Source organism: Neophocaena asiaeorientalis, unplaced genomic scaffold, assembly GCF_003031525.2.
Source record: "Neophocaena asiaeorientalis asiaeorientalis breed wild unplaced genomic scaffold, Neophocaena_asiaeorientalis_V1.1 scaffold263, whole genome shotgun sequence".
NCBI lineage: Eukaryota > Metazoa > Chordata > Mammalia > Artiodactyla > Phocoenidae > Neophocaena > Neophocaena asiaeorientalis.
Genome location: NW_020175015.1, coordinates 818,965 through 842,611, shown reverse-complemented (window position 1 = coordinate 842,611; position 23,647 = coordinate 818,965). Strand labels below are relative to the sequence as shown.

Genomic DNA, 23,647 nt, shown 5'->3' with positions numbered 1-23,647 from the left:
AGGTTGGAGTCATTTTTAATTCCTCATTCAATTTTAGAAGATAGTAACTTTGTACACTTGTACAAAGTGTACAAGTACACTTGTACTCTCAAAAATATTAGTAATTCTACTTTGTCAAGGTTTATAACATTAATTTCTATTCCACAGTTATAATCCCCAGAGTTCTTAAGTCTTAGTTCTGTATTTAAGTGGATTATTTAGTACTCACCAGTATCCTTTTATCATGCTTCTTTATTCCAGAATTCCTTATTTTGACTTATCTCTTGGTTGTCTGGATTTCTTTATGAAGTAGGTTTTCAATGAAGAGCACATAGATGCCATACTTCCTGATTTCCTTCATGTTTCAGAATATTTGCCTGTTGCCTTTAGGCTTGAATGACTTCAGAGACATTGTTTCACTATTTGGAACACTGAATGATGCTGAGGAGAAATACAAGAATTATTTTTTCTTCCTAAGTGCTCAAAATAGTTTTTCTTTATCCTTGGAGTTTGATAACTTAATCAAGGTATGTATAGGTATCAAACTTCCTGCACCAAGTTTTCTTGAAATATGCTGCACCATTTAGTGCTGCAGAATTAGTTCTTTATTTCATTGAACTTTCCTGCTGTTTTTCTTGGGATATTCTTTCTGTCACAGTCAATGGGTTCTCTACTTCAAGGACACCAAATAGATAAAAAGTTTTTCCTCCCTACTTGCCTACTCTCTCCATTTAGGCATTGGGAAGGGGGAGAGGAACCTCTCTTACACTTCTCTGTGGGAGAATATTTGTGGTGCTTGTGGGTGGGAGAAAGTAACAAACAAACTGCTTTTTCTTACACCCCACCTCCTAAGAATGGTGTCAGAGGGAAGGTCCTGGGTAAACAAGAGGCTGGAGTCAGGGAGAAAAGAGAGTCCTGAAATCACACTGACTTTTCAAGCTGCACTCTATAGCTTTCCTGGTCCCTGTTGTCCTACCCTGGCTAAAACTCAGTCTGATCCATTCTCTCTCCAGGGACAAATGAGCTTTGACTGCTGGGAAGATACCACCAGTGATTGGCTCTGTCCCCTGAGGAAGGGGCAGGGGCAGAAGAGGACTCTGCTGTGTATTAGAACACTTTTGGTTGCAAGGGACAGAGCCCAGCTCAAACTAGCTGTACCTTGTAGAGTCTTGCAAATAGCAGAAACCAGCTGTGGCTGGCTTAATCAGCAAACAATTTTACTAAAGGATATTAGGTAGCTCACAAAAATCTCTGTTGGGCCAGAAAATTTAGGTCACATGCCTGGGCTGTACTTGCAAGGGAAGCGGGAAAGCAAGCAAGGGAAGCGGGAAAGCAAGCAAAGGCAGCTTTAGTGGGAGAAGATGGGGAACTCCACAAACATAGGAAGCTTCTGGGAAGCCAACAGAATAACAAGCGTCCAACTCACCAGCTTGCGTAAAACGCAGAATCCATTGTTCACTTAACTGGGGAGTCCAAGGGGATAGTTAGGTTTCTGACATGGCTGATCCAGAGATTCACGTGATAACTTTGCTCTCCTTGCTCCATCTCTCAAAGATATTTTTCCCATGCTGGTTTCATTCTCAGACAGGTTCTTCCCAAAGCCACATTACAACTTTTATGGATCCTCAGTATTTTTGCTTTTTGTGTTCCTTCTTCTACACAAAGATATAAAAGATTATATTTTACAATTACATTGTTATGAAGATGAATATAACCCAGGCTGGATTGTATTCCTTTTCTTCTTCTGATTTTAAAAGAAATTAAAACATTTTTACGGGTTCCTAAAAATATGGTGAGCCTTAGGCACTGCAGCTACTGTGCCCATGGATAAGCCAGCCCTGGCTCTTTCCACCTCATGGAAAAGTTGACCAGGAGCAAATCTTGACTCACAGCATTTATACCGTCCTTACAGTTTATACTGTCCTTAAATCACCTGTCATAATTCCGGGTGATGAGAGTGCACAATGCTCTTTCTCCCATTATATGTATTACTGCTTGAAGAGTCCCTCTGCTCATGTGTGGAAGGACTGCTGTGTTCAGGGTATGGGAGTTTTCTAGTCGGACAGAATCATGTGCCCACCCTTGAGGTGGGGGAGGAGATTCTGTGTGTGGTTGATGATCCCATCAGAATTGTATGGAGTGGAGAGTTGCAGTTTCTAAAAGGAAGAGATGCTGAGCACACAAAAAGTAACTGGTGTCCACTCCAGCAACATAGTGATGAAATTGAAGGCAGAGAAGAGGTTCACGTTATAGACAATCTGGCCTTACCAGGAAGTGACTGAACAAGTTGGCAGCTTTGACCTTGGTTTAAGTTTGCCTCTGAGCACGATCTCAAAAGGTGCAAAGCATCTCCTGGCAGATGGGCTGGAAAGTTGATTTATTTGTTCAGGTATCATCAGTAGTTAGGTAGAAGGTCATAGAACTAAAGATTCCAGATTTCTACACTTTTTGACTTAAAATTTTAAGAATTTGAAGTCATTGGAAATTAGATTCTAAAGATCTTATCATTTCAGACTCTAAGAATCTACAATCTCTAAATAATGGAATTTTCTATTTTTACTCTTGTTTCCTTGGAATCTTTGTTTCTAAGTTTTAAATTTTTATACTTTTTTTTTTTTTTTTTTTGCAGTACGCGGGCCTCTCACCGCAGTGGCCTCTTCCGTTGCGGAGCACAGGCTCGGGACGCACAGGCCCAGCGGCCATGGCTCACGGGCCCAGCCGCTCCGCGACACGCGGGATCCCCCTGGACGGGGTCACGAACCCATGTTCCCTGCATCGGCAGGCGGACTCCCAACCACTACGCCACCAGGAAAGCCCTAAAATTTTATACTCTTAAACCATAGACCTTGAATCTGAGAAGTTTAGAATCTTATAATCTAATAATGGTTTAAGATAATAGAATATCAGGATATTTGAAACTTACTCTCAGAATCTTGGCTTTGTAGTAATGAGTCTTGAGTATCAGAGAAGCTTGGGCTCAGACTTCTGGTCTCTTGACCCTGGGACCTCTGAACTGTCAGGGATTAAAGTCAGGAAAGAACCTTCTTTGGTGCCTCAGACCTTTATGAGGAGGCACTGGGGTAGGTGGTGGATTTAGAGTCCCCAGTTTAGTTTCTGTCCTGGGTGTCCCACCCTGAACCTGACCTGCCCTCTGCCCAGTTACCTGACACTCTCCCCCAGATCCTAGAACGTGTATCTGCCACAACCTGAGCACATACCAGCCCATATTCTTGGGGCTTCTCCTCTTCTTAGGGCCAGGGTGCCCAAGCCTCCAGTGGTGACTACTCACATGAATAGGATCTAATAACTGGGCAGATGAGCCAGTAGGAGAGGGCAATAGGCACCTTGCCAAACCTTTTCCTGAGCCTTCTGTAGGCAATGAAGTCTTCTCTGAATGTTGGCCTACTGGCTACTGGAATGGAGGGGATCCCAGCACTGGAAGAGGCCTCCAATAAGATGTGGAAATACCATTGAATTGCACCAGGCTCTTGCAACATGCCATAAGAGCCACTGCTGTCTAGGACCTGGTATTCAATATACCCTAATACTTCCTTCATAATCTACTGAGATAGATTAATATAATCTATATTATTTAGATTATAATCTATATAATCTACTGAGATAATCTACTGAGAATAAAACATAATACAAAAGAGTATCTAGTCCTTAACTTTTTCTGGTGGTTTTTGTTTTAATTAGATGTCTTCATAATGATATCGATGCATTTATATATAATACATGTATGTTATTTATATCCTATGGAAAAGAAGGGTTTGAGACAGCTTTAGAAATTGAAGACAATGTAAAGTAGGACAAAACACAAAAAATAATCTAGAGGGAAGGAGAAGAGCAATAGATATTTTCAGACACTTGAACAAGAGAGGGACAGAAGATAAGAAAGAGTCTCCGTGTTCTTGTCCAACAAGGCAAAAAAGAATCTGGGTAGGAAGGATTTCATTGCCTGGCAAAAGGAAAGAACAATGACATGATACTATACATAGAGAATCCTAAAGATGCTACCAGAAAACTACTAGAGCTAATCAATGAATTTGGTAGAGTAGCAGGATAAAAAACTAATGCACAGAAATGGATTGCATTCCTATACACTAATGATGAAAAATCTGAAAGTGAAATTAAGGAAACACTCCCATTTACCATTGCAACAAAAAGAATAAAATACCTAGGAATAAACCTACCTAAGGAGACAAAAGACCTGTATGCAGAAAACTATAAGACTCTGATGAAGGAAATTAAAGATGATCCAAACAGATGGAGAGATATACCATGTTCTTGGATTGGAAGAATCAACATTGTGAAAATGACTCTACTACCCAAAGCAATCTACAGATTCAATGCAATCCCTGTCAAACTACTACTAGCATTTTTCACAGACCTAGAACAAAAAATTTCACAATTTGTATGGAAACACAAAAGACCCCTAATAGCCAAAGCAATCTTGAGAAAGAAAAACGGAGTTGGAGGATCACGCTCCTGGACTTCAGACTATATCACAAAGCTACAGCCATCAAGACAGTATGGTACTGGCACAAAAACAGAAATATAGATCAATGGAACAGGATACAAAGCAGAGATAAACCCACGCATATACGGTCACCTTATCTTTGATAAAGGAGGCAAGAATATACAATGGAGAAAAGACAGACTCTTCAATAAGTGGTGCTGGGAAAACTGGACGGCTACATGTAAAAGAATGAAATTAGAACACTTCCTAACACCATACACAAAATTAAACTCAAAATGGATTAAAGACCTAAATGTAAGGACAGAAACTATAAAACTCTTAGAGTAAAACATAGGAAGAACACTCTATGATATAAATCACAGCAAGATCCTTTTTGACCCACCTCCTAGAGAAATGGAAATAAAAACAAAAATAAACAAGTGGGACCTAATGAAACTTCAATGCTTTTGCACAGCAAAGGAAACCATAAACAAGATGAAAAGACAACCCTCAGAATGGGAGAAAATATTTGCAAACGAATCAACGGACAAAGGATTAATCTCCAAAATTTACAAGCAGCTCGTGGAGCTCAGTATCAAAAAAACAAACAACCCAATCCATAAAATGGGCAGAAGACCTAAATAGACATTTCTCCAAAGAAGACATACAGATTACCAACAAACACATGAAAAGATGCTCAACATCACTAATTATTAGAGAAATGCAAATCAAAACTACAATGAGGTATCACCTCACACCAGTTAGAATGGGCATCATCAGAAAATCTACAAACAACAAATGCTGGAGAGGGTGTGGAGAAAACGGAACCCTCTTGCACTGCTGGTGGTGGGAATGTAAATGGATACAGCCACTATGGAGAACAGTATGGAGGTTCCTTAAAAAACTACAAATAGAACTTCCGTATGACCTAGCAATCCCACTACTGGGCATATACCCTGAGAATACCATAATTCAAAAAGAGTCATGTACCACAATGTTCATTGCAGCTCTATTTACAATAGCCAGGACCTGGAACCAACCTAAGTGTCCATCGACAGATGAATGGATAAAGAAGATGTGGCACATATATACAATGGAATATTACTCAGCCATAAAGAGAAATGAAATTGAATTATTTGTAGTGAGGTGGATGGACCTAGAGTCTGTCATACAGAGTGAAGTAAGTCAGAAAGAGAAAAACAAATGCCATATGCTAACACACATGTATGGAATCTGAAAAAAAAAAAAGAGGGCGTTCTGAAGAACCTAGGGGCAGGACAGGAATAAAGACGCAGACATAGAGAATGGACTTGAGGACATGGGGAGTGGGAAGGGTAAGCTGGGACGAAGTGAGAGAGTGGCATGGACATATATGCATTACCAAATGTAAAATAGATAGCTAGTGGGAAGCAGCTGCATAGCACAGGGAGATCAGCTCAGTGCTTTGTGACCACCTAGAGGGGTGGAGGGTGGGAAGGAGATGCAACAGGGAGGAGATATGAGGATATATGTATATGTATAGCTGATTCACTTTGTTATAAAGCAGATACTAACACACCATTGTAAAGCAATTATACCCCAATAAAAATTTTTTTTAAAAAAGGAAAGAACATAGTTGACTTTTGATAAAACATTTTTTCTCCCACTGCAATTAAAGAGAAAGTTATAGGGCAGTGCTGACCAATATAATGGGTACTGTAATCAACTCTTTGGTTCTGCAGGATGATATTTAAAACCTAATGCTTACTGAGTTCCTACTGTGTGCCTATTTGTGTTAGAAATGCAGGTTCTTGGGCCCCACTCAAGACAAACTGAATAAAAGAATTCTGAGCAGTAGGCCCAGCAATCTGTGTTTGAACAGCCCTCAGTGTGATATCAAAGCACACTAAAGTTCGAGAACCACAGGTATGGAGGATTGGAGAACAAGGGGAGGAGCAGCTCGGGATTCTGTGCCACCAGGAATCATCCTCCAGGTCCTTTGACCCTCTCGAGGAAAACTGACCTTTGACTCTGATTTTACTCGACTAAAGAATTTGCCATCTGTCCTTCTGGTGAGATTAAGAGAAGGGACACTTAATGTGCAGAGACAGCTTAATGGAAATGAAATGGATCTCAGCCAGGAGACCTGGGCTGTGGCTCCAGCTTTTTCTTTACTCTGTGTCAATGGGAAACACATCTTCTCTCTCTTTGGGTGTGAGTATATCCAACTATAAGTATGAAGTCTGATGTGGTGATTGTTCAGAGTGTGGGAGGAAACTAATGTCGAATGACACCACGTGCCAAGGGCTGAACTATTTATTAAGCGACTACTGTGTGCCAGGCCCTGTAAGAGGTGCTGGGCAGTGGGAGGGAGGGAGACGCAAGAGGGAAGACATATGGGATCATATGTATATGTATAGCTGATTCACTTTGTTATAAAGCAGAAACTAACACACCATTGTAAAGCAATTATACCCCAATAAAGATGTTTAAAAAAAAAAAAAAAAAAAGGTGCTGGGCATGTAGAGATGGAAAAGGCAGAGGCAGTGCCTATACTCATATAGCTTGGAGTCTAGTGGAGAATACATACAAGTAATGACAATGTAATTATAACTCAGTGTGATAATGGCTATGATTGGGAACCTCTATACTAGCTAGAAACTGGTCTTCTTTTTCTAGCATAACAACTAGAAAAAAAAGTTTAAATGCTTTTTACAATAGTAACACAAATGATGAAGTTTATACTATCAAAAGTGACTACCATGTTTGTTGAAAAAATTAAAAATTTGAAATAAAGACATAAAAGAAGATTTGAATAAATGGGGAGCTATATCAAAAAAATAGCAGTAGCTTAATGCAGTCTTAAAAAATTATCACCGCATTTTTGAGGGAGCTTACAAACATATTCCAAAATTTAAATGAGAGACTAAAGACAAACAGGTAAGTTAATTTAAAAAAAAATATGAAAGGTGATTATGCATAGGCTTCCGGGAAAATGGTGGAAGAGTAAGACGCGGAGATCAACTTCCTCCCCACAGATACACCAGAAATACATCTACAGGTGGAGCAACTCCTACAGAACACCTACTGAACGGTGGCAGAAGACCTCAGACCTCCCAAAAGGCAAGAAACCCCCCACGTACCTGGGTAGGGCAAAAGAAAAAAGAATAAACAGAGACAAAAGGATAGGGACGGGACCACCAGTGGAAGGGAGCTGTGAAGGAAGAAAAGCCTCCACACACTAGGAAGCCCCTTCGCGGGCGGAGACTGTGGGTGGCGGAGGGGGAAGCTTCGGAGACGCGGAGGAGAGCACAGCAATAGGGGTGCGGAGGGCAAAGCAGAGAGATTCCCGCACAGAGGATCAGGGCCGACTGGCACTCACCAGCCCGAGAGGCTTGTCTGCTCAGCCGCCGGGGCGGGCAGGGCTGGGAGTTAAGGCTCGGGCTTTGGTCAGAGCGCCGGAAGAGGCCTGGGGTTGGCGGCGTGAACACAGCCTGCAGGGGATTAGTGCGCCACGGCTAGCCGGGAGGTAGTCCGGGGAAAAGTCTGGACCTGTGGAAGAGGCAAGAGACTTTTTCTTACCTCTTTGTTTCCTGGTGCGCGAGGAGAGGGGAGTAAGAGCTCTGCTTAAAGGAGCTCCAGAGTCGGGCGCGAACCGCGGTAAAACCCCAGAGACGGGCATGAGACACTAAGGCTGCTGCTGCCGCCACCAAGAAGCCTGTGTGCGAGCACAGGTCACTCTCCACACCCCTCGTCCGGGGAGCCTGTGCAGCCCGCCACTACCAGGGTCCCGGGATCCCGGGACAACTTCCTCGGGAGAACGCACAGGCGCACCTCACGCTGGTGCAACGTCACGCCGGCCTCTGCCGGCGCAGGCCTGCCCCGCCTCCGTGCCCCTCCCTCCCCCTCCAACCCCAGCCTGAGTGAGCCAGAGCCTTCGAATCAGCGGCTCCTTTAACCCCGTCCTGTCTGAGCAGAGAACAGACGCCCTCAGGCGACCTACACGCAGAGGCGGGGCCAAATCCAAAGCTGAGCACCTGGGAGCTGTGAGAAGAGAAAGGGATATCTCTCCCAGCTGCCTCAGGAGCCGCGGATTAAAGCTCCACAATCAACTTGATGTACCCTGCATCTTTGGAATACATGAATAGACAACGAATCATCCCAAATTAAGGAGGTGGACTTGAAAGCAAGATTTATTATTTTTTCCCCTTTTCCTCTTTTTGTGAGTGTATATGTGTATGCTTCTGTGTCAGATTTTCTCTGTGTAGTTTTGCTTCCACCATTTGTCCTAGGGTTCTATCTGTACGTTTTTGTTTTTTTTCTCTAAATAATGTTTTTTTATTTTAATAACTTTATTATATTTTATCTTACTTTATTTTATTTTACTAGGGAGATCAGCTCGGTGCTTTGTGACCGCCTGGAGGGATGGTATAGGGAGGGTGGGAGGGAGGGAGACGCAAGAGGGAAGAGATATGGGAACATATGTATATGTATAACTGATTCACTTTGTTATAAAGCAGAAACTAACACAACATTGTAAAGCAATTATACTCCAATAAAGATGTAAAAAAATAAAATAAAATTATTATGCATAAATGAAGAAAAAAGAAAGGTGAGAAGGGGCTTCCTGAATCAGATATGTAAAAAGAGATACTACAAAGCTATAATATTATAATAATATGGTACTGACATACCAATATGTAAGTAGACAATAGAACAAAATAAATAGCTCAGAAGTAGACAAGGTGTATGGGAACTTGATATTGATAAAGATGGCACTATAAAACAATGAGGAAGGACAGGTTTTTTGTGGGGTTTTTTGCGGTATGTGGGCCTCTCACTGTTGTGGCCTCTCCCGTTGCAGAGCACAGGCTCCGGACAGGCAGGCTCAGCGGCCATGGCTCACGGGCACAGCCGCTCCGAGGCATGTGGGATATTCCCGGACCGGGGCATGAACCCATGTCCCCTGCATCGGCAGGAGGACTCTCAACCACTGCGCCACCAGGGAAGCCCTATTTTTTAAAAAGCGATTGGTGGGACTTCCCTGGCGGTACAGTGGTTAAAACTGTGCTTGCATTGCAGGGAGCTCGGGTTCAATCCCTGGTTGAGGAACTAAGATCCCACATGCCATGCAGGTGCAGCCAAAAAAAAAAAAAAAGAGAGAGAGAGAGAGAGATTGGTGAAAAAATGGCTTCAAATATGAAGAAAAATGAAGCAGAATTCCTACCTTACAACTTAGAGAGGAACTCCACATGAATTCAAGATATAAGTATAAAAAAACTAGGGAGCTAATGAAAGAAAATGTTGGGGAATAGTTGTGATATAGTGATGAGGAAAGGCTAAAACCCCACATATCAAAAGGTTAGAAAATGTGATGGATTTAAGTATATCAAAATGAAGAATTTCTGCTCAATGAAGGACAGATTACAAACTTGAAAAACATAATTGCAATATTTAAAGTTGACAAGGAACAAACATACAGAAGTCCTGAAAGCAATTAAGTAATACAGGAAATCCAAAGAAAATGAGCAAAGTTTCTCAATAAGTAATAAGGGGAAATGTGGGTTGTTACCAAGTATTTACAGAGATGCTTCATTAGTAATCAGAGAGATGCAAATGAAACAATGACTTACCACTTTAGCCTGATAAAGATGGAAGACATTAGAAAGTTGGGTAATACCAATTTTGGTGAGGATGTGGGGAAATGGAAACTATAGACTATAATCCATTACTGCTGGGGGTATAAAAGGCACAGCCATTCTAGGAAACAATAATGAAGTACATACAGTCAGTTCTCATTATTTGTGGTAGTTATGTTCTATAAAGTCCCTATGAATACACTCACACTCACTCTTCTAGGGGGAGTACAAGATTAATTTCCTGTGAGCCTCTGGTCACAACATTTTCGTCAACTAATGTGATCAAATACATAACCTTGTTTTATGCGTGTTTCTGATTGACATATACACACTACTATATATAAAATAGATAACTAATAAGAACCTACTGTATAGCACAGGGAACTCTACTCAATACTCTGTAATGACCTATATGGGGAAAGAATCTACAAAAGAGTGGATATATGTATATGTATAACTGATTCACTTTGCTGTACAGCAGAAACTAATACAATATTGTAAATCAACTATGCTCCAATAAAAATTAATTTTAAAAACCCTCATTTAGTGTATATTGTTGATTCATTAACATTGAACTCATGGCCAACAGCACTGTAACTCATGCCTGAATGAAGCTTATCTAACACATGTATTTTCTCCAGAAGGCACATCACAGACTTTTCATGCCTAGGAGCCCTAGACACCACTTGAGCTCTATGCTTGGGTACCAACTTAAACAGGGAAATTACCAAAAACTAAAAAAAATGCTAAAAACATGGCAAAAATAGACCATGGAAAGGACACCTGTCCACAGTATGAGTTGAAACAGGAGGGCAGGGTGTTGCCTCGTTAGACCTCAATTGGGAACATGCACATGGTGACTCAGATATTTTGCTGCTCTGGGCGTGTCCCTGAGTGATCCTGAAAGTGTCATGAGTATTGGTTTTAGGGTTAGTGAGTAAGCAAATATACAAATACAGAATCTGCAGATAATGAAGAGGGACTATGTTTAGCTAAAGTTAATGCACACCCATGACTAACCCGTTTGACTCCTTGTTCTATGTTTCAGGGAGAATCCTCCATGGATTCATACAAGGACATACACAAGGACATTTATCAAGACAGTGATAGCAAAGAGTTGGAGGCAATTAGGTGTCCTCCACTAGAAAAGTGAAATGTAATGAAATCATACTATGGAATATCAGTAGGAACCAATGAAACTAGACCTATAAATAGCAACACAGACAGATCTAAAAAACAGAACTGAGTGAAAATGTAAGAAGTAACATAACTCTTTTTATGTCAATTAAACGTGTACATACATGCACACAACAACACTACCTACTTTTCAAAGATATGCTTATACTTAAGGACATACAGCAAACACATCAGAGTGGGTGCTTAAGTGGGAAAGGGGAATGGAATGGGAATTGGGAGGTTGGAGCTAAAGGGGAAGATAAAACAAGCAAGGAGCCTACACAGACTAATAGATATAATGAGCTCAGAACTCTTTTCTCCTAATGTTCAAAAATTTTTAAAGTTCCATGATGGGGGGAATTATAAAGTGTTAAGGGGGCACATACAAAGGGCATCTACCTCACTTTTCAGGGTGAGTTACCAGGGCCAGCTCCCCTGAAAAAGTGATGTTTCAGGAGAAGTCTGACTAAGATTTCAGCTGAAATGGACAAAGAGGAAGAGGGCTTCAGGAAGAGAGAAGAGTGAGTTACTGGTGAGAATGAGAAGTTGGTGTGTTTGGGAAACTGAAAGAAGTTCAGAATTGCCATGAGGGTAGCAATGGTGAGATGTGAGGTCAAAGAAGTCATTTAGGGCCAGATCATTGAGAACTTTTAAGTTATATTGAGGGTGGTAAGGTGACCAGGTTTGTATGTCAGAAAACCCATTCTGGCCATTTATGAAATGGAGGGTGGGCAGAGGGATGAGGGGAGAGACTGTTGTGCTCATTCAGGAGACAGAAGGTGGTAACATCTGCACCAGGGGGGATGAAGTGTAATGGAGAGGAGTGGACACAGTCTACAGATACTTGAGATGAAATTTCCCAGTCTCACTCAAATCTTCACAAGAACTACCTGACACAGATAGGGCCACGACCCCCCTAAGTGTACCAGGTTTCAAGTGCCTGCTTTCCCACCCCACTTTTTTTGTTTAATAGATCTTTATTGGAGTATAATTGCTTCACAGTACTGTTAGTTTCTATTGCACAACAAAGCAAATCAGCCATATGCATACACATGTCCCCATATCCCCTCCCTCTTGAGCCTCCCTCCCACCCTCCTTATCCCCCCCCTCTAAGTCATCGCAAAGCACCGAGCCGCTCTCCCTGTGCTATGCTGCTGCTTCCCACCAGCCAACTATTTTACATTCGGTAGTATATGTATGTTGATGCTACTCTCACTTCACCACAGCTTCACCTTCCCACCCCATGTCCTCAAGTCCATTTTCTATGTCTATCTCTTTATTTCTGCCCTGAAACTAGGTTCATCAGTACCCTTTTTTTTTAGATTCCATATATGTGTGTTAGCATATGGTATTTGTTTTTCTCTTTCTGACTTATTCAGTCTGTATGACAGACTCTAGGTCCACCCACCTCACTACAAATAACTCAATTTCATTTCTTTTTATGACTGAGTAATACTCCATTGTATATATGTGCCACATCTTCTTTATCCATTCATCTATCAATGGACATTTAGGTTGGTTCCATGTCCTGGCTATTGTAAATAGTGCTGCAATGAACATTGTGGTATATGTCTCTTTTTGAATTGTGGTATTCTCAGGGTATATGCCCAGTAGTGGGATTGCTGGGTCATATGGTAGTTCCATTTTTAGTTTTTTAAGGAACCTCCATACTATTCTCCATAGTGGTTGTATCAATTTACATTCCTACCAACAGGGCAGGAGGGTTCCCTTTTCACCACACCCTTTCCAGCATTTATTGTTTCTGGATTTTTTGATAATGGCCATTCTGACCAGTGTGAGGTGATACATCATTGTAGTTTCGATTTGCATTTCTCTAATAATTAGTGATGTTGAGCATCTTTTCATGTGCCCCTTGGCCATTTGTATGTCTTCCTTGGTGAAATGTCTATTTAGGTCTTCCACTCATTTTTTAACTGGATTGTTGTTTGTTTGTTTGCGGTACACGGGCCTCTCACTGTTGTGGCCTCTCCCGTTGCGGAGCACAGGCTCCGGACGCGCAGGCTCAGCGGCCATGGCTCACGGGCCCAGCCGCTCCGCGGCATGTGGGATCTTCCCGGACTGGGGCACGAACCCGTGTCCCCTGCATCGGCAGGCGAACTCTCAACCACTGTGCCACCAGGGAAGCCCTATTTGATACTTTTAAGAAGATACTTTTTACATTTTATCTGACATTCTTATTTCTTTCCACAAAAGAGTTGGTATCATTATGTAGCTTATTCATGTAAAGGGAAGCCCCAGTGGTGTACTTTTGGCCCTGCTATAAGTCATTCTTTCCTTCAAAAAACATTTTTGATGGCATTCTCTCTTCTTAGCACACAGGTATCCTGGGAGCAGGATTAACTACATCTAAGCGTCAAGGGTCCCCAGAATGCCCTGGGTCTTGGGGACATGTTATTTTGGTAATGGCTGCTTTGACATCCTTGTTCCTCAGCGTGTAGATGAGAGCGTTGAGGACAGGTGCGAGAATAGCATGCACCACGTTGCCCATGATGTGGAAGTCGAGGGGTAGGTCAGCCCTGTAGGCCACATAGGCTATGGCAATGGATGAGTAGTAGGTGCCAGCCAGGAGGTGGGAGCTGCAGGTGGAGAAGGCTTTTGAGCGTCCTTCTCGGGAGCTGATGCGAAGCACTGAGGCCAGGATGTGGGCATAGGAAAGAAGCACCAGGAGAAGGGGCAGGAAGGGCACCACCACGGCGATGCAGAAGCCCATGAAGGTCTGGGGCGTGGTGTCAGAGCAGGAGGCCTGGACCGCAGCCAAGTGGTCACAGAAGCAGTGGTAGATGTGAACAGTGTTGTCAAAAGCCATGTGGAAGGTCTGCAGCACTGCTGGGGTGGGCAGAAGGAGGGCAGTGAGCCAGGCACTGGCTGCCAGTGCAGCACTGGTCTGTGGGGTCATGAGGACAAGGTAGTGCAGTGGGCGGCAGATAGCCACATAGTGGTCATAGGCCATGACCACCAGGATGAAGGCTTCAGAGCAGTTAAGGCCGTGGAATAGGTACATCTGCAGGAAGCAGGCAGAGAAGCCGAGGTAGTGGTCCCCGAGGAAGAGGAGAGATAGCATCTTTAGGACAGTGGATGTGGTGAAGAGGATGTCCAGGGCTGAGAGGTTGATCAGGAAGAAGTACATGGGCTTGTGGAGTCTGGGCTCTGCCACCATGGCCACCAGGATCAGGGTGTTACCCACCAGGATAAGCAGGTAGAAGAACAAGAAGATGAAGGAGACAGGGAGGAAGAGGAACTCCCGTAGAGAGGGGATGCCCACCAGGTAGAAGATGGGTGAAGAGTCTTTTGATCCATTACAGGCTGTGGCATCCATGGTGGGACAGAGCTACATGCCAGGGTGACAGGCAGTCAGAGCATCTGGAAACTGGATAAAACAAGAGTTTGGAAGGAGAATTCCGTACAGTTCACTCTACAATTAATGCAATCCAAATCATTTATGACCAAGTTTAGAGGACTGGGGGTACCATCCAATATTAACTCTTCCATCTTAATGCACAATTTACTCCTTCCTTCTTCCATCAACTCTTTAGTAAGTATCTACAATGTGCAAGGCTGTGAGAAGGAAACAAGGCACACAAGGCCCCTGCCTTCACAGGGGCTTAAATTCTAGTAGGAGGATGGTATGTTTAAACGCCAATCACACATTTAATTATCTAGTTACAACTGTGATAAGTGCATTCAAAGAGCTTCTGTCCCTTCTCTGCTCCATTTCCCACACTATCTCTTGGGCATCAGATCTTAGATGATCTCTTAGATTCCTACTTTATTGTTTTTTCTTTTGCTCATGTTTCAAATTCTACTACTAAGTGACATCACTATACCACATCACTAGAAAGGGCTGATTTTTCCAATATTTTCTGCCACATTACCCAGGGAATGTCACCCCTCTCATTTTCCGGGTGCAGCAGCTCTGCCTGCCAAGTTCTCTGGGTGCTCTCCCACCCAATGATGTTTCAGTGATGGGAAGCACAAATGCCTTCAGAGGGACAACTCTCTTCCTGATGGAGCCCAAGCTGACGGTGCATCTTCCCCCATTTAGGGCATGTCCTGGGTCTGTCATCTTCCTTCTTCCTGGCTGCCACAGCCCAACGGGTATTGTGTTTAGTTCTTTGATGCCAACTCTGCTGTGGGCTCCTCCAATACCAACTCAGAAGAAGCCACAAGGAGGTATCGTGAGAGCTCTTGTTGCTAGAAAGGACCCAGAGAACTGAAAGCTGTAGCTGCCCAAATACAAAACCCCCTATATCGTAGGTTGTTCATTAAATGTGTGCTGGGGTCAATGCAGGGACTGCTGAGGCAGTTTTGGCTTGTCCCGCCTTCAGGATGAGCCTCTAATGAGTGGTCCAGGCAGTTTCATGTTTACATCTGCATCACTGCTGTTTGAACCCTGTTGATTTCACAAGCAGTTTCCCTTTGAATTCCTAGGAATGACAGCTACCTTCTTTCTTTTCTAAAACAAATGCAAAACAAACTAGTTAAAAACACCTCTCATGTCCTAGAATTACAGAATGTCAGACTGGAAAAAAAGGTTTTTTTTAATCTTCAATTCCAACCCAATTCCCCTCCCCCACACTTCCTCACCACCTTTTAAAAATTTACTAGTTTGCTCTGTGATTGATCTGGATCGTGCAGCCTGGCTTCTAGATTTGGAAGTGGTGACTGGCAAATGCTTTGTCTAAAATAAGCATGGGAAGAACAACCGTCCTGTGTGTGTGCTCCTTGAAAGAGAACCTCAGAGGTCACCCTGAGGACCTGGCAAGAGAGTGACCTGATTGTCTCCATGTTGAAGGGCTAACCCTCAGTTAACCAGAACCCCGTTCCAACAAGTGTGGTCACCAGGTTTTTTTTCACACCCAAAGGAATGCCAACTGCACAGCCCTGGACATTTCTGCTCTCAGAGAGGCAATTGTAGCTGCTGGTCCCAGGTGAGGCAGAGCAGGGGATTTGAGAGGCAGAAACGTAGAGGGCTGAAGCCAGAGGGGTCCTAAGGGAGCCATCAAGTCTAACTCCCCTCTCCTCCATCCTCTGCCCCACTGCTTTGCAGATAGAAAAAGGGATGCTGAGACCCCCAGTGGAGAGGTGGCACATGGCTTTTCACACCAACTGGTATTGGACTGTCCAACAGGCAGACCAGGCATGTGCTGGGTCACCAGCCAAGCAAGAGAACCAAAAATACTTTTTGAAAGAATTTAACATTTAATCTTTCAAAGCACCATTCAGTTGGCCCATCATAGGAAATACCCAGATTTGGCTGGACTCTCTTACACTATTTTACAGGTTAGGATTACACACTACATCTGAATGATGTAGACGTGCTTAGGGCCTAACGGGTGCTGTTTCCTAGGGCACAGAACTTGCCCCAGCAGGTTCTCCCTGTTGGGATTTTCTACAGGGCAGTTATAGTACTTGGTGGGGACAGGGAAGGACAGAAAATCACTGAGTGTCCAACCTGATGCTGCATTTTTTTTTAGTGGATGATTTAATATACTCTTGTGAGAATGTAAGAAGCCAGTTATACAGAAAACCAAATATATAGCAATAACATAAAAGATTTAAATAATGCATCATCAAAAGCTTAAATGTTTGTGTGTAAAAATGTTACATGTATGCAATTTTCATCTCTATAGATAATGCACATTTTTCTTTTATCCATACTTCCCTAACAAATACCTATCATATACTTTATTACAATACTCTTATTTAATTCCAAAGGGTAGATATTTTATGTTATAATTTGATGAAACTTAAAAATCAAGAATAGAAACATGATCAAAGGAGATATATACTTTCTTTTTTCAGAAAGGAAGAAATATTGTTCTTATTAAGTTATGATCACTTCTTTTTTTTCTCAGGTCTCTCACTGTTGCAGCCTCTCCCGTTGCGGAGCACAGGCTCCGGACGCACAGGCTCAGTGGCCATGGCTTACAGGCCCAGCCACTCAGGCATGTGGGATCTTCCCAGACTGGGGCACAAACCCGTGTCTCCTGCATTGGCAGGCGGACTCTCAACCACTGCGCCACCAGGGAAGCCCTGTCTCTAGGTATTTTTTGGTTTCCTCTTTGATTTCTTCAATGATCTCTTGGTTTTTTGGTAACGTATTGTTTAGCTTCCATGTGTTTGCGATTTTTACGTTTTTTCCCCTGTAATTCATTTCTAATCTCATAGCATTGTCGTCAGAAAAGATGCTTGATATGATTTCAATTTTCTTAAATTTTACTGAGGCTTGATTTGTGACCCAATATTTGACCTATCCTGGAGAATGATCCGTGTGCACTTGAGAAGAAAGTATAATCTGCTGTTTTTGGATGGAATGTACTATAAATATCAGTTAAATCCATCTGGTATATTGTGTCATTTAAAGCTTCTGTTTCCTTATTTATTTTCATTTTGGATGATCTGTCCATTTGGTGTAAGTGAGGTGTTAAAGCCCCCACTATTATTGTGTTATGGTCGATTTCTTCTTTTAGAGCTGTTAGCAGTTGCCGTATGTATTAAGGTGCTCCTATGTTGGGTGTATATATATTTATAATTGTTATATCTTCTTCTTGGATTGATCCCTTGATCATTATGTAGTGTCCTTCCTTGTCTCTTGTAACGTTTTTTATTTTAAAGCCTATTTTATCTGATATGAGAATTGCTACTCCAGCTTTCTTTTGATTTCCATTTGCATGGAATATCTTTTTCCACCCCCTCACTTTCAGTCTGTATGTGTCCCTAGGTCTGAAGTGGGTCTCTTGTAGATAGGATTGTAGTTCTTCTTGCTTCTGCTGTCTGCCCTCTGGTGGATGAGGCTATCTAAGAGGCTTGTGCAAATTTCCTGATGGGAGGGACTGGTGGTGGGTAGAGCTGACTGTTGCTCTGGTGGGCAGAGCTCAGTAAAACTTTAATCCGTTTGCCTGCTGATGGGTGGGGCTGGAAACCCTCCCTGTTGGTTGTTTGGCCTGAGGCAACCCAACACTGGAACCTACCTGGGCTCTTTGGTGGGGCTAGTGACAGACTCTGAGAGGGCTCACCCAAGGAGTACTTCCCAGAACTTCTGCTGCCAGTGTCCTTGTCCCCATGGTGAGCCACAGCCACCCTCGCCTCTGCAGGAGACCCTTCAACACTATCAGGTAGGTCTGGTTCAGTCTCCCCTGGAGTCACTGCTCCTTCCCCTGGGTCCCGACGTGCACACTACTTTGTGTGCCCTCCAAGAGTGGAGTCTCTGTTTCTCCCAGTCCTGTCGAAGTCTTGCAATCAAATCCCACTAGGCTTCAAAGTCTGATTCTCTAGGAATTCGTCCTCCCTGTGCCAGACCCCCAGGTTGGGAAGCCTGACAGGGGTCTCAGAACCTTCACTCCAGTGGGTGGACTTCTGTGGTGTAAGTGTTCTCCAGTCTGTGAGTCACCCACCCAGCAGTTATGGGATTTGATTTTACTGTGATTGCGCCCCTCCTACCATCTCATTGTGGCTTCTCCTTTGTCTTTGGATGTGTGGTATCGTTTTTGGTGAGTTCCAGTGTCTTCCTGTCAATGATTGTCTAGCAGCTAGTGGTGATTCTGGTGTTCTCTCGAGAGGGAGTGAGAGCACATCCTTCTACTTCGCCATCTTGGTTCCGATCTGTGATGCTGCATTTGATGTATATCATCTCCTCCTGTCATCCAACCCTGCCAGGGAGTGGTTACGCCTTTCAACATGTGAGAAATTGAGGGTTGGAGAAGGACAGGCCTTTGTTCAAGGCCATGGCTGGAGGGGGGTGAGAGCAAAGGTCATTCTGGAGCCAGTCTGCTGTAAAAGAATCTTGCCTGGCAACCAGAAGTCCTGGCTCCTGCAGCTCTGCCACTCACTTACTTCCTGTGACTTTGGTGTATGGCTGTTAGCATAACTGATGCCATCTTGGCCCTTTTCAGTGTCTCCTGACCCTAATCAGGATTGTACTGTGTGGTGTCATCAAAGGCTTTGTAGTTAATAGATATTGTTTCATACTCATTAGGACCACGTGGCCTCTATGCTGTTAGTCCCCAAACAATGCTGAAATGTTCTCTGATATATTCCTGGTGCCCATGAGACTGGTCACCCATTCATAAATCTTGACTTAGGAATGCACATCCTATCTCCAAGCACTTACCCCTATACACTAGGTTAACTATAAAATTGTCCCAGTGGCCCCTCTGTGGTGTGTAGTGCAGCTGCGAATGCTTCCTGATCGTCATCCACCTGATCCCAATCCCACTCTGTGAGTAAGTTACCCTATAATAAACTGATCCATTGATTACATGGAGCTGCCTGCCTCATTTTTCGATCTCAATATGCCTTCTCAATTTTAGTTCCCTCCATGAGAAAACACTTGGTTTTCTCACCTGTGCAGTGAAGTGTTTGGAGGAAAAGTTCTCTGAGGGGTTTCCAACCCAATGAACTGATTTCTGTGTCCCCTCTGGGTCTGGCAGAGCACATGTCACATGGTCCATGCCCCAGAAGGAGAGGGCGAGGGCTTTTCCACCTAGTGAGTACCTGCTGCCAGCCAGGGGCTTTACCTCCATCATGTCCTGTGGACCTTAGTGGTCCAGTGTGTGCAACTATGAGTCAGAAAGGACTGGGTTCCAATCCCAGCTCCTACCTGCAGCTCATTTCCTTCTGGACTCATTTCCTTCATCTGTGACCCCCTGGGGTTGTTGTGAGTCCTTGCAGAGAGAATGCTTAAACAATGCTACACAAGAGCCTGGAACAGGTAGGAACTCAAAGTGTGCTAGTGTTTCCAATGTTTCTGCCACCATTAACCTTGCTTTCCCATGGGAAGGCTTTGTCCAAGATGACATGAATCCACCTCTGAGCACACAGACCTGCCAGGATATGTGGTCCAAGGTCCAGCAGCCCCACATACACACAGCCAACCTGGACCCTGGACGTCTGCCTCTTGTGCACACCCAACCAGTCTTCCTGACCCCTGGTCCTGGTTCTACCTTCCCCGCAAATCCTTGCCCTGTCTCCCCACTCTGGTTTTACTGAGCTTTGGCACTTCACCCCCAGCTCACTTACCTTCCAAGCCCTGTCTACCTTGGTGCCTCTTGTGGTGTCTCCTTTGTGTCTTCCAACCCGGCCAGGCAGAGAAGAGTCAGGTAGGTGCTGGGCTGTGTCTCATTAACCCCTTAACCGCTCCTTTCAGTCAGGCCTGTGGGGGTCCTCTCTCTTTGGGGCTCCTTTGAGGCACTGAGCCTCCACCCCCCAGTCACCCAGTATCAACTTCTTGGTCCCTCCTAGAGCACGTGTTGGGAGGGGACTTGCCTCTGGGATTTGCTGATAATGAGAACAACATTGTCAAGAGCCCTCATGGGTTCCAGAACTTTACAACCAATGGGGCAGCTTTTATTGACATTATTCCATCTGGTCCTCAGAACAGTCAGGGGAGACAGGCAGCCCAAGAAGAGGAAACTGAGGTCCAGAGAAGTGAAATGACTTACTGATGCTTATACTAATGTTTAGTATCAGAGCTGCAAGACAGACCCAGAGCTTCATTCTCAGGCCTGTGCTCTGCATATGGGTAAGGGCATAGGGTCTGAAGAGACAAGTCCTGGGTATGAATACCAGTTCTAATATATTTTAGCTATGTCACCTTAGGCATGTTACTTAACCTCTCTGAGTCTGAGTTTCTCCATCTGTAAAATGGAACATAAAAATCTTACCCATCTCATAGAGTTTTTGAGAGGATTTAGGACATAGTGAAACATGATTTTTTGAAAATGACTCCAGGGCTTTGGTTTGTATTATCTAGCAACAGCCAGAGGAGAGGCTGCCTGCATATATTCTATTTCCCAGGGGACTAGTGATGTTCATCTCCTGCAGGAGAAGATACAACTTTCATGGGCTCTCAGAGTCTCTAGACGCCAAACAGCTGGCTTCACCAGGTACTACTGTCAACAGCTGGCATCTAAGCTTAGACTGCTTAGTACCCCGTAGTTGGTTTTTTCTGCTTATAAAGTTACTCTCTTGCTCCCTCTCCCCCCAGAAGGAAAGCAACAAGGGTCAGGGCCATTATGCCTCTATCTTAGGGCATACGTGTGTGAGTTATTAGCAGTCAGCACTCAGCTGCCAGAGGGAAGACCACTAACTGTGTCTACTATAGTCTATCCCTTGAACCTCTCGGATTCATTCATTTTTCACAAGTTCACTCCATTTGGACATAGGGTTTCCAGGATTCTGATTAGTCACAGTTTCAAGGGAAATTTATAAGAGAAGGGTTAGTTGGATTAACGACTGCCCTCGCTGCTGCAGTCAGTCCCAAGGCTGCAAGTGACACTTCATCATCCCTCTCCTCTGCCACCCATTCTAGATTCCCTTCCCCTTTCCCTTCAGTGGGTCTAGATGGATTCCCTCCTAGCATGACCCAGACCCTCATCCCTGACAGTTCTGAGCCCCTGGTTACTCTGCCTCATCAAGCTATAGTTGCTTTAATTGTCCACTAAGAGTTAAAGCCAGAAACCAGAAATGCTCACTTGCCTGAATGCTGACCTCCCAGCCCCCATTATGTAAGAGTGGCTTTACTTCCTCCTGAAGATCACGGTCAATTGCCCTTCTAAATATGGTAACTCCTTTTTCTGACTGCTGATCTGCTTGCACAGTGGGCTTAAAATGACCAGGCAGAAGCTGTAGCTTTAAATTTAGTGAGATTTACTGTGTCTCCTGGTGAATCTGGACTGCTTAATCCACAGAGGCCAGAATCGTCAGGACTGCAAGTACAAATTCCCCCAAATAGGTCACTGTGGGTAATGGTGGGTGGAACCACTCTAACTTCCACCCACTGGTTCTTGGCAGGAAGCATCACTTTTTAATGGGCATCCAAGCTGAAAATGGATCCATCCCATTGGAGGGCAACATGGACCTTATTACCGCTCCCGATTGGAGCAGCTAGTGGTTTTCTTATGCAATCATTTCCAGCCTCCCACCCATCTATATTGCTGATACATGAGTATTTGCTAAAAAACAAGTGATACCAATGCCAAAAATGTAAAAATTTACAGGAGAAAATTTTAACATTCCATCAAATGCTAACTTCGTGGCTCCCACAGCCCCCTTTGCTTCTCTTTGTCCTAGCACCTTATATTATTTCTCTGGGTTGACTCCCCAGTTAAACTATGGTTACCTTGAGGGCAGCAACTATGTCTGGCTTATTTCTGTCTCTAGCAGTCCTAGTAAAGACTTTAAATATAAATGATTGGATGATCAAATTTTACTCATCACATTAATACCTGATGAAAACTGTGAAAACCAATCATTCTATAGCACCAGTGGGAAGACCTCTTGATCCAGTATTTGAGGACCGGGTTTTAGCTGTCTGCTCAACTGAATGAAGTCAATTTGGGTTGTTTTAATTCATTTAAAAATATTTATTGTGTTTATTCTGTGCTGGGCGCTGTCATTGGTGTCCAGGGAGCTGAATTATTTGCATCTAAGTATCAAGGGTCCCAGAATTCCCTGGGCCCTGGGGACATGCCATTTTGGTGATGGCTGCTTTGACATCCTTGTTCCTCAGCGTGTAGATGAGAGCGTTGAGGACAGGTGCGAGAATAGCATGCACCACGTTGCCCATGATGTGGAAGTCGAGGGGTAGGTCAGCCCTGTAGGCCACATAGGCTATGGCAATGGATGAGTAGTAGGTGCCAGCCAGGAGGTGGGAGCTGCAGGTGGAGAAGGCTTTTGAGCGTCCTTCTCGGGAGCTGATGCGAAGCACTGAGGCCAGGATGTGGGCATAGGAAAGAAGCACCAGGAGAAGGGGCAGGAAGGGCACCACCACGGCGATGCAGAAGCCCATGAAGGTCTGGGGCGTGGTGTCAGAGCAGGAGGCCTGGACCGCAGCCAAGTGGTCACAGAAGCAGTGGTAGATGTGAACAGTGTTGTCAAAAGCCATGTGGAAGGTCTGCAGCACTGCTGGGGTGGGCAGAAGGAGGGCAGTGAGCCAGGCACTGGCTGCCAGTGCAGCACTGGTCTGTGGGGTCATGAGGACAAGGTAGTGCAGTGGGCGGCAGATAGCCACATAGTGGTCATAGGCCATGACCACCAGGATGAAGGCTTCAGAGCAGTTAAGGCCGTGGAATAGGTACATCTGCAGGAAGCAGGCAGAGAAGCCGAGGTAGTGGTCCCCGAGGAAGAGGAGAGATAGCATCTTTAGGACAGTGGATGTGGTGAAGAGGATGTCCAGGGCTGAGAGGTTGATCAGGAAGAAGTACATGGGCTTGTGGAGTCTGGGCTCTGCCACCACGGCCACCAGGATCAGGGTGTTACCCACCAGGATAAGCAGAGAGATTAAGAGGAAAATCAAGAAGACAAGGAGGAAGAGGGATTCAAGCAGAGAGGGGATGCCCACCAGGTAGAACACAGGTGAGGAGTCCTTTGATCCATTACAGGTGGCTTCCAT

General features: G+C 44.1%; 2 protein-coding genes across 2 annotated transcripts; both read right to left on the bottom strand.

Moving 5' to 3' along the window:
* Positions 1–13,609: 13,609 nt before the first annotated feature.
* Positions 13,610–14,572, bottom strand: LOC112411095 (olfactory receptor 2AT4-like). The gene has a single exon (XM_024761987.1). The coding sequence runs from the start codon at positions 14,570–14,572 to the stop codon at positions 13,610–13,612; it is 963 nt and encodes a 320-aa protein (XP_024617755.1).
* Positions 14,573–22,681: 8,109 nt separating this feature from the next.
* Positions 22,682–23,647, bottom strand: LOC112411094 (olfactory receptor 2AT4-like). The gene has a single exon (XM_024761986.1). The coding sequence runs from the start codon at positions 23,645–23,647 to the stop codon at positions 22,682–22,684; it is 966 nt and encodes a 321-aa protein (XP_024617754.1).

Coding starts and splice junctions, on each gene's coding strand:
- LOC112411094 (XM_024761986.1), bottom strand. CDS start 23,647: ATGGAAGCCACCTGTAATGGATCAAAGGACTCCTCACCTGTGTTCTAC.
- LOC112411095 (XM_024761987.1), bottom strand. CDS start 14,572: ATGGATGCCACAGCCTGTAATGGATCAAAAGACTCTTCACCCATCTTC.